General features: G+C 40.1%; 1 protein-coding gene across 5 annotated transcripts in view; it reads left to right on the top strand.

Moving 5' to 3' along the window:
* The first annotated feature begins 290 nt into the window (after positions 1 to 290).
* The window catches only part of LOC118402168 (cyclin-Y-like), a 48,331-nt gene continuing 37,038 nt past the window's right edge, over positions 291 to 11,583 (top strand). For 2 of the 5 annotated variants that reach the window (XM_035800160.2, XM_035800159.2), the window contains exon 1: positions 1,714 to 2,268. In XM_035800160.2, the coding sequence (XP_035656053.1) occupies positions 2,115 to 2,268 (154 nt within the window). In that variant the 5' untranslated portion in view covers positions 1,714 to 2,114. The other 3 variants (XM_052477035.1, XM_035800161.2, XM_035800163.2) reach the window with 3 other exon arrangements.

Below are 11,583 nucleotides of genomic sequence, written 5' to 3'. Positions count from 1 at the left end.
ACTGACAAACTGAAATGGTCCACCCACACAGACAGAGTGATGAAGAAGGCGCAATAGCGCCTCTTCAACCTCAGGAGGCTGAAGAAATTTGGCTTGGCAGTATCACCGCCTGGTACGGCAACTGTTCTGCCCGCAACCGCAGGGCTCTCCAGATGGTGGTGCCGTCTGCCCAACGCATCACCGGGAGCAAACTACCTGCCCTTCACGACACCTACAGCCCCCGATGTCACAGGAAGGCCAAAAAGATAATCAAGGACAACCACCCGAGCCACTACCTGTTCAACCCGCTATCATCTTGAAGGCAAGGTCAGTACAGGTGTATCAAAGCTGTGATTGAGAGACTGAAAAACAGCTTCTAGGCCAACAGACTGTTAAATAGCCATCACTGGCACATAGAGGCTGTTGCCTATATACATAGACTTGAAATCACTGGACACTTTAATAAATGGAACACTATTCATTTTAATAATGTTTACATAGCTTGCATTACTCATCTCATGTATATACTGTATTCTATACCATTTTATCTTAGTCTATGCCGCTCTGACATTGCTCGTCCATATATTTATATATTCTTAATTCATCATTCCTTTACTTAGATTTGTGTGTATTGGGTATGTGTTGTTAAATTGATAGATATTACATGTTAGATTTTACTGCACTGTCAGAGTTAGAAGCACAAGCATTTCGTTACACCCCCAATAACATGTGCTAAACGTGTATATGACCAATAACATTTGATTTGGCTAATCTATACTTCCATATTTACAAGTCCTATTCTTGAAGATTAAGGGGTATTACATTTATTGGAATGACTGGAATTCTGATAAACTTTGGTTTTTAATGTAAAGATATAATTTAATCACATTATTATAAGTAGTAGAAAGCGATGGGTTAGAAGAAGCCTTCATAACCAACCCATAAAGTAATAGTTAACATCCATATATGGCCAGCTATGTAAACTTTAACATGGATTACTCCTGCAGTTGATGTCATTCAATTGGTAACATTCATTTTTGTCTTCTTCTAATGCCTTTTAAGGGGACAGTAATCTAAAAGTAACTGAATGTAATCAGATTATGTTACTGAGTTTGGGTAATCAAAAAGTTACATTACTGATTACAATTTTGGACATGTAACTGGCAACTGTAATGGATTACATTTAGAAAGTAAGTAATTTACCCAACCCTGCTCCCAACTCATAGGAAACCATACCCAGTTGACTACTTGGTGGAAGCCCTCAATGGCAATATCCATGCTACAACAGGTTTTAGCCATGATGAGTCCTTTTTCTCTATAAAATCCAGCACAACTCCAATATTTTCAAAGTTGTCGAAATGTCACGTGCGTCCACTTATATCAGTGCATTCGTGAAAACCTAACCATTGTGAAAATGAGATTAGATCAAATAATCCTCAAGTAGCAAATTAGCAATTCAAATGTTTTTTTTACCAAATGCTACACTCCCTCATTGACCTCGATACAACAATTATTATTCATTGACCTCGATTCAAAAACGCTTATTTTCGTGGACAGATTTTGAGAATATTAAAACCTCTCGCTTCACTTCTTCCCCTCTGTTAAAACGACGACGTCTCAGACGTCAAGGGGCGTATTCATTACGGAAACCGTTTACCGTTTTTACAACTAAACGGAAGCACACAGAGAAAAACTAAAGTTTCTATCGGACAGATTCAGGTAGCTAACTCCCCATTTAATTTCGTTTGCTTCCGTTTAAGAAACTTTTTGCAACAGAATTGGTGTAATGAATACGGCCATGGCAAGCTGTTTATTATGCCGATTCTGTTGCAAATCGTTTTGCAACTGTTTGGACTAATGATTACACCCCTGGCACGTCTGATTTAAATAACAGTCAATAGCGTGGTTAATGCGTGAGCTTGGCAGACTGCAACGGTTTACAGTGTAAAATCTGTCATTTTTCTCTGCTGAGTCTAGTCATTATCTCGTTGACTGTGCGAGGATTTATCAATGACAGTACATTTACGTGCTGGTCGCAGTGGCGGTTTCACCCTTGGTGCTCTGATCCTCCTCCCCTCTTGAGTATCAATTTGAACCGACTAATATCATTCTTCGAAGAGAGCAATATTGGAAAGATGGGAAGCACGAGCTCTTGCTGTGTGTCTTCGAGCCCGAAGCTCCGGAGAAATGCCCATTCGAGGCTGGAGTCGCACAACTCAACTCCGGCTCCGGGTAGGGAGGATACGGGCTGCAACCTGCAGCATATCAGCGACCGAGAGAATGTCGACGGTGAAGTATTTTAGGCAGCCCATATCTTAATAATAGCCTAATGTATAATAATATTAGCCTAAAGTTAAATATACCTGTGTGCTGGTGGTGAGTGTTTTGACAAATAACAAGTTCACACTGAATTGTATTGCATTGGTTTGCCAAGTAGCCTATAGCGGTAACATTTATTGGCAACATTGCTTAATTTGCTTTTAACTATTATAGGCCGACATTGGATTTATTTGAAGTATTTTTTATTTCCTTTGAGACTATCCAAATGCCATGCAGAAATCATTATTAAGCATATTCCACTTAGCTAGGGGTTTATTTCCTCCCTCCCTGGCAGTGGGTCTATGTTATTGACTTATAATGCTTCTAATATGACTGTTTATCTGAATGTGTGCTGTTATTACTGTACATGGGGTTAGGCAACATGGCAATCCAGTCTGCCTCTCAGTCCCATGTGACATGTTGAAATATGGGATTGTGTCCCAAATGGCACCCTATTCCCAATAAAGATCACTGCTTTTAACCAGAGCCTTATTGGTCCTGGTCAAAAGTAGTGCAATATATAAGGAATAGTGTGCCATTTGGGACGCCACCATGGTGCAACAGAGCAGACCGCATCCTCTTCATAAAGAAAGACGCCTTTGTGCTTCTCTTTGTTTTCAATTTCAGCATGAAAGACACCAATGGCGACATGGTATAGCACTCTGCCACACATGCTAACATGCATTACAATTGATCCATTCAGTGTCTACTAAATGGGTATAGCCTATTCAAGCTGAATGTCTCATGTAGAGATGCAACTCTCTGATATTGAGTGGTCTGCTTTGCAACATGCATGTCTGAATATCCATGATTGGCAAAGTCTGTACATTTTACATCAACCACTTTTGGTGTTTTTCCCCATTTTTCTCATCAGTATTTCTTGTGGATATGTCCGTTGACTGAAAAGGGGTCTGGTACTCCTTTTGGTTGCCAGGTACTGTATATATTTAGGTGACATTATTCCACAATATTTTAAAGCCAATATTCTATGAGTTGCTGGTTCTAAAGCAGTAGAACATTTCAGGTGCTGGTACCGGTGTGTACCAGCCTAATTCAAACACTGGGTATGTCCAAGCCACTTAGCCACCTACAGTGGTTGATAGAGGCTGTGACTGTCTGTACAATACAGGCTCAGTGTCTCATTCTACCTTGGCTCTCCTCTTCAAGTAACTTCTGAGTGCTGGAATGGGACAACATAATCAGGTAGTGTGGGTTCAATATGCCCAGCATGTTTTTCTCAGGCAGCCTTGCATGTCTCTGGAACCATTACCAATAACTAGAGGTCGACCGATTTATGATTTTTCAACACCGATATCGATTATTGGAGGACTAACAAAATGCAGATTATTTTTTATTTATATATTTGTAATAATGACAATTACAACAATACTGAATGAACACTTATTTTAACTTAATTTAATACATCAATAAAGTCAATTTAGTCTCAAATAAATAATTAAATGTTCAATTTGGTTTAAATAATGCAAAAACAAAGTGTTGGAGAAGAAGGTAAAAGTGCAATATGTGCCATGTAAAAAAGCTTCCTTGCTCAGAACATATGAAAGCTGGTGGTTCCTTTTAACATGAGTTTTCAATATTCCCAGGTAAGAAGTTTTAGGTTGTAGTTATTATAGGACTATTTCTCTCTATACCATTTGAATATCATATACCTTTGACTATTGGATGTTCTTATAGGCACTTTAGTATTCCCAGTGTAACAGTGTAGCTTCCGTCCCTCTCCTCGCCCCTACCTGGGCTCGAACCACGAACACATCGACAACAGCCACCCTCGAAGCATCGTTACCAATCGCTCCACAAAAGCCGCGGCCCTTGCAGATTAAGGGGGACAACTACTCTAAGTCTCAGAGCGAGTGACGTTTGAAACACTATTAGCGCGCACCCCGCTAACTAGCTAGCCATTTCACATCGGTTACACCAGCCTAATCTCGGGAGTTAATAGGCTTGAAGTCATAAACAGCTCAATGCTTGAAGCACAGCAAAGAGCTGCTGGCATATGCACGAAAGTGCTGTTTGAATGAATGCTTACGAGCCTGCTGCTGCCTAGCATCGCTCAGTCAGTCTGCTCTATCAAATATCAAATCATAGACTTAATTATAATATAATAACACACAGAAATACGAGCCTTTGGTCATTAATATGGTCGAATCCGGAAACTATCATTTTGAAAATAAAATGTTTATTCTTTCAGTGAAATACGGAACCGTTCTGTATTTTATCTAACTGATCTAACCTAAGTCTAAATATTGCTGTTACATTGTACAACCTTCAATGTTATGTCATAATTATGTACAATTCTGGCAAATTAATTACGGTCTTTGTTAGGAATAAATGGTCTTCACACAGTTCGCAACGAGCCAGGCGGCCCAAACTGCTGCATATACCCTGACTCTGCTTGCACAGAACGCAAGGGAAGTGACACAATTTCCCTAGTTAAAATAAATTAATGTTAGCAGGCAATATTAACTAAATATACAAAATTGTGTATTGATTTTAAGAAAGGCATTGATGTTTATGGTTATGTACACATTGGTGCAACGACAGTGCTTTTTTTCGCTAATGCGAAATTAACAGGCTCCGCATCGATTATATGCAACGCAGGACAAGCTAGATAACTACACATGGTTGATGATATTACTAGTTTAACTAGTGATTATGTTAAGATTGTTTTTTTAAATAAAATACGTTTAATTCTAGCTAGCACCTTACCTTGGCTCCTTGCTGCACTCTCATAACAGGTAGTAAGCCTGCCTCGCAGTCTCCTCGTGGAGTGCAATGTAATCGGCCATAATCTGTCCAAAAAATACAGATTACCGATTGTTATGAAAACTTGAAATCGGCCCTAATTAATTGGCCATTCCGATTTAATTGGTCGACCTCTACCAATAACCCCTCTGCATTTGACATTTAGCTGAAAGACTGGCGCATATCTCTCCTACAAGTACAGTACCAGTCAAGGTTTGGACACACCTACTCATTCAAGGTTTTGTCTTTATTTTTTACTGTTTTCTACATTATAGAGTAATGGGGAAGTCATCAACTATGAAATAACACATATGGAATCATGTAAGCATAAAAATATATTGGAGATTCTTCAAAGTAGACACCCTTTGCCTTGACAGCTTTGCACCCTCTTGGCATTCTTTCTTCCAGCTTCACCTGGAATGTTTTTCCAACAGTCTTGAAGGAGTTCCCCCATTTGCGGAGCACTTGTTGACTGCTTTTCTTTCACTCTGCAGTCCAACTCATCCCAAACCATCTCTTTTGGGTTGTGGTTTGGTGATTGTGGAGGCCAGGTCATCTGACACAGCACTCCATCACTCTCCTTCTAGGTCAAATAACACTTACACAGCCTGGAGGTATGTTGGGTCATTGTCCTGTTGAAAAACAAATGATAGTCCCACCAGATGGGTTGGTGTATTGCTGCAGAATGCTGTGGTAGCCATGCTGCTTAACTCTGCCTTGAATTCTAAATGCATTTACAGACAGTGCCACCAGCGAAGCACCATTACACCACCTCCATGCTTCACGGTGGAAACCACACGCGCGGAGATCATATGTTCACCTACTCTGCGTCTCACAAAGACACAGCGGTTGGAACCAAAAATCTCAAATTTGGACTCATCAGACCAAAGGAAAGATTTCCACCAGTCTAATGTCCATTGCTTGTGTTTCTTGGCCCAATCAAGTCTCTTCTTATTGGAGTCCCTTTAGTAGTGATTTCTTTGTAGCAATTCTACATAAAGGCCTGATTCACTGTCTCTTCTGAACAGTTGATGTTGAGATATCTTACTTGAGCTCTGTGACTTGTTTATTTGGGCTGCAATTTCTGAGGCTGGTAACTCTAATGAGCTTATCCTCTGCAGCAGGGCCTGGGTCTTCCTTTCCTGTTGCGGTCCTCAGGAGAGCCAGTTTCATCATAGCGCTTGATGGGTTTTTGCGACTGCACTTGAAGAAACTATCAAAGTTCTGGAGATTGTCCGCATTGACTGACCTTCATGTCTTAAAGTGATGATCAACTGTCATTTCTCTTTGCTTATTTAAGCTGTTCTTGCCATAATATGGACTTGGTCTTTTACCAAATAGGGCTATCTTCTGTATACCACCCCTACCGTGTCACAGCACAACTGATTGGCTCAAACACATTAAGATGGAAAGAAATTCCACAAATTAACTTTTTAGCAAGGCACACCTGTTCATTGAAATGCATTCCAGGTAACTACCTCATGAAGCTGGTTGAGAGAATGCCAAGAGTGTGCAAAGCTGTCATCAAGGCAAAGGGTGGCTACCTTGATGAATTTCAAATATATTTTGATTTTTTTTAACACTTCCTTACATGATTCCATACATGTTATTTCATAGTTTGGACCTCTTCACTATTTTACAATGTAGAAAATAGTAAAAATAAAGAAAAACCCTTGAATGAGTAGGTATGTTCAAACTTTTGACTGGTACTGTATGTATAGGGAGGGAGGTTAAAGAAGAGTGAGAGTACTGGTGACTGCTCATAGTGTGATTGGAAAGGAGCGTGTAGGTGGATGAGTTGGGTGTTGGTCAAATGCCAGCCGTAAGGCCCTGGTCAAAAGTAGTGCACTATGAACGGAATATGGATCCATTTGGGACAGAGGATGTGAGGTCAGACCGTATGAAGATGGGCTGCTGAATGTTACACTTCTTAGCGGGCTGTCTGTCGCTGTCCTACCACAGCAGCAGGCCTGAAGAGGTAGATGGGTAATGACAAATCACTGCTGAGAGAGAGAAACTGATGCCTCTATGTTGACTCTTATGAGAAATATAAGTCTATCACCATTACGATACTCTTGTCAAAATAGTTCTGAATCACATAAACACACTACAACTTTAGAACCATCTATATAAGCAGTATACATTGTTTAGAAGGCTTCACTAAGCATTGAAAGTTGCAGTTTATTTAAAGTGGGATCTAGTTCTGTTTGAGAAGCCTCGAGTCTAACCCAGCCAGCCTGAGTCATGTTATTTCACAATCCATTTAGAGCTTTGTGGCCTTGTCCTAACGTTATTCTCCATCTTGTGTTCTTAAGCAGAGATCATCATGGCATAACATCAAGTCTCATGCTTGCCCTGTATGAACTAATGTCTTGGGGAAAGGGAGATACCTAGTCAGTTGTACAACTGAATGCATTCATCTGAAATGTCTTCCACATTTTAACCCGGCCGCTATGAATCAGAGCGGTGCGGGGGGCTGCCTTAATCAACATCCACGTCTTCGGCGCTCGGGGAACAGTGGGTTAACTGCCTTGCTCAGGGGCAGAACGACAGATTTTTACCTTGTCAGCATGGGGATTAGATCCAGCGAACTGACGGTTGCTGACCCAACGCACAGCCAGGCTACCTGCCGCTCCTTGGCTGATACTCAGTCGACTTCAGGTTGGACATGCCAGGCAGGCTGCTTTTGAAGAAATTTAGAGCAAGGCTTACTTTGGGCAGAGATGTCTCCTAGGTGCCTCTGCCTCTCACAAGTTTGAGACCCAACTTATTCCCTTTACAGTAGTGATACGGTGGGGGGGGGGACCGATAGTTGCATATCGGGATATTAGTTCTGACTTTTTCCACATGTTTTACAGCCTAAATTAAAATATTTTTTTTGTCACTGGCCTACACACAATACTCCATAATGTCAAAGTGGAATTTTGTTTATTTTTATACTAATGGTGACTTTAAATCTGTTAGTTTAATGACTATGATAAGAGAACTGAGGATGGATCGAGTACATTGTAGTTACTCCACAATACTAACCTAAATTGACAGTGTGAAAATGAAGCCTGTAAAAAAATATATTCCAGAACACACATCCTGTTTGCAACAAGGCACTGAACTAATACTGCAAAAAATGTGGCCTGAACACCGTGTTAAGTTTGGGACAAATTTTTAAGCGTAGTGGTGGCTGCATCATGTTATGGGTATGCTTGTAATCTTTAAGGACTGTGGAGTTTTTCAGGATTAAAAAAGAAACTGAATGGAGCTAAGCACAGAAAAAATCCTAGAGGAACACCTGCTTTCCAACCGACACTGGGAGATGAATTCACCTTTCAGCAGAACAATAACCTAAAACACAAGGCCAAATCTACACTGGAGTTGCTTACCAAGATGACAGTGAATGTTCCGGAGTGGACTAGTTAGTTTTTAGTTAAATCTGCTTGAATCTCTATGGCAAGACTTAAATGTTTTGTCTAGCAATGATCAACAACCAATTTGCCAGAGCTTGAAGAAATCTGAAAAGAATAATGGGCAAATATTGTCCATTCCAGGTGTGCAAAGCTGTTAATCACTCACAGCAGTGATTATAACATGTTTTGATTCAGGGTGTATTTAATTTTCAATACATTCCTAAACATGTTTTGACTTTGTCATTATGTGCTATTGTGTGTAATTTGGGTATTTTATTAGGATCCCCATTTAGCTTTTGGGAAAGCATCAGCTACTCTTCATGTGGTCCACACAACATGAAACATGACATATTAAAGAACATTAATAGATGAGGGCCGGACAAAAATATAAACGCAACATGTAAAGTGTTGGTTTCAAACACGCACAGCTTATTACTCTAAAATATTGTGCACACGTGTTCACATCCGCTATTAGTGAACATTTATCATTTTGTCAAGATAATCCATCCACCTGACAGGTGAGACGTATCAAGAAGCAGATTTAAACAGCATGATCATTTAATGGGTGAACCTTGTGCTGGGGACCACAAAAGGCCACTCTAAAATGTGCAGTTTTGTCACAACACAATGCCACACATGCCATGTTTTGAGGGAGTGTGCAATTGGCATGCTGACTGCAGGGAAGTCCACCAGAGCTGGTGCTGGAAAATTGAATCTTAATTTCTCTACCATAAGCCACCTCCCATGTCACCGAGGGGTGAGACATGTTTAATCCATTTTGAATTCAGGCTGTAACACGACTGTGGAATTAGTCAAGGGGTATGAATACCTTTTGAAGGCACTGTATATCGTATTGTTTTGACTATCGCAATATTATTTGGCCGTACCTGCACCAAAACTCCAGTATTTTTCCTTCACAGCTTGTAACTTTTTGGGCGACCAAACAAATTCACATAGAATGACATATCTAACATTTCTAAGAAGCTGTAGATGTGTTCTCTGTGAACTATTTCTATGCATTCCATTAAGTTGGTGCCTATTTTACTTTCGGTTTTGTACACCAGCTGAAAATGCAATGCCATTGGTTATCTATATGGTACAATGATTCACTACACAATACATTTCTTGTTTTGTCACAACCAGAAATTAGTCAACCCTTTAGAAAACAACAGGAAATGGTGGAGCGATTTCTGCGTATCGCATATTTTAATAGGGAGCCAATTTTGTTTTCAGCTTTTTACTGATCAAAATCTTGTTCCTCTGCAGCAGACATGGTGAGCAATATATTTGGAACATCAAATCGCAATACATATGACATCGTGATAATTGCAGTACATGTCTCCTCATTACCTGAGTAAAGAAGAATACCAAGTGTTGAATACCAAAGAGTCTGTCCTATATTCCAGGAAACACCCTTGACTAAATTAAATGTCTTTCTGTAGTTACAATTGAGAGGGCGGGAGAGGTCTCACACAAAGCTTACTGTGTTCCTGAATCTTACCATAGTTCATTATGCAGACTAGGGTGCAAGGCAGCATCTTATTTCGGTTTATGGATGCAGTGAGTCTATCCTCTCTGAGACTCACTGACCAAACATGCTGGGTGCTCATTACTTGGATGTAAATTAGGTTGAGTAATATCATCTTGAATGGGGAAAATAACTTCTGTAGCCTTTTGTGGGTGATCTATAGCTCAAGTCCTCCCCTTTTTGTATTTGTGACTGCAGTGGCTAGATCCCATTCATGGCACTACTTATTTGGGGCAGAAGGAACACTGCATTGATTATATGGTCAGAAACGGTCCCTCTAAAGAAGAGGTTATGAATCTGCACGAGTTCATTGCCATATCGTTCTCCCCCATGTGAGTAGCATGTTCATTGTACATGTAGTAGTCAACTGGAAGTAAGATGCCGCATTAATTAGAAATAATGTTCTCCTCAACTGTCTGTTCTCCTGTTGGCGCACCGATTTTAGTGTCTTCAGAAATAATTCATACCCATTTGACTTATTCCACATTTTGTTGTGTTAAGCCTGAATTAAACTAATTACACTGAACAACAATCATTTTACTGAGTTACAGTTAATATAAGGAAATCAGTCAATTGAAATTAATGAATTAGGCCCTAATCTATTGATTTTACATGACTTGGAATACAGATACCTTAAAAAAAAAATGTTTTTAAAGTAGCGCCATGGATCAGAGAACCAATCCAGAAATTGCTGGATATTGGCGGGAACTGGAACACGCTTTTGTACACAATGATCCAGTGCATCCCAAAACATGTTCAATTGTTGAGTATGCAGGCCATAGAAGAACTGAGACATTTTTAGCTTCCAGGAATTGTGTACAGATCCTTGCGACATGGGGCCTCTACATTATCATTCTGAAACATGAGGTGATGGCGGCGGATTAATGGCAGGACAATGGGCCTCAGGATCTCGTCACGGTATCTCTTTGCATTCAAATTGCAATCGATAAAATGCAATTGTGTTCATTGTCTGCAGCTTATGCCTGCCCATAACATAACCACTCTGCCACCATGGGGCACTCTGTTCACAACTTTGAGCTCAACCACTCAACGCCATACACGCTATCTGCCCAGTTTATTTTTTATTTATTTAACCTTTTTTTAACCAGTAAGGGCTCATTGAGATTAAAATCTCCTTTTCAAGAGCGCCCTGGCCAAGATGGGCAGCACCAAGTCATTACAAAAAAAATACAGACAGACAACATGAAACTACAAGTAATCTAGTAAAAACCATTGAATTCACAAGAGTATAAAATAGCAAATTAAAAACATTAACAGGTCAGGGAATCAGCCTCAAAGTCCTTCATCAGTGATTTCAAAACACCTATCGGGACAAATTCTTCCAGTTTTAAAAGTATTTTGTAAGGTGTTCCAAGACGATGGCGCGGAGTACATAAAAGCCCTTTTACCAAATTTAGTTCGGACATTTGGAACAGTTAGCAGGATAAAGTCCAGCGAACGAAGAGAGTACCCACCACATTTCTGAACAATAAAAATGGACAAATAAAAAGGTAGTAAACCCAAAATGGCTTTGTAAATAAAAGTATACCAGTGACTAGAGAAGGCCAGCCAACCCTGGTATACAAAGTGCAG

Source organism: Oncorhynchus keta, chromosome 23, assembly GCF_023373465.1.
Source record: "Oncorhynchus keta strain PuntledgeMale-10-30-2019 chromosome 23, Oket_V2, whole genome shotgun sequence".
Lineage (NCBI taxonomy): Eukaryota > Metazoa > Chordata > Actinopteri > Salmoniformes > Salmonidae > Oncorhynchus > Oncorhynchus keta.
The sequence above is the reverse complement of the archived record's forward strand: the minus strand, read 5'-3'. Positions and strand labels throughout refer to the sequence as shown.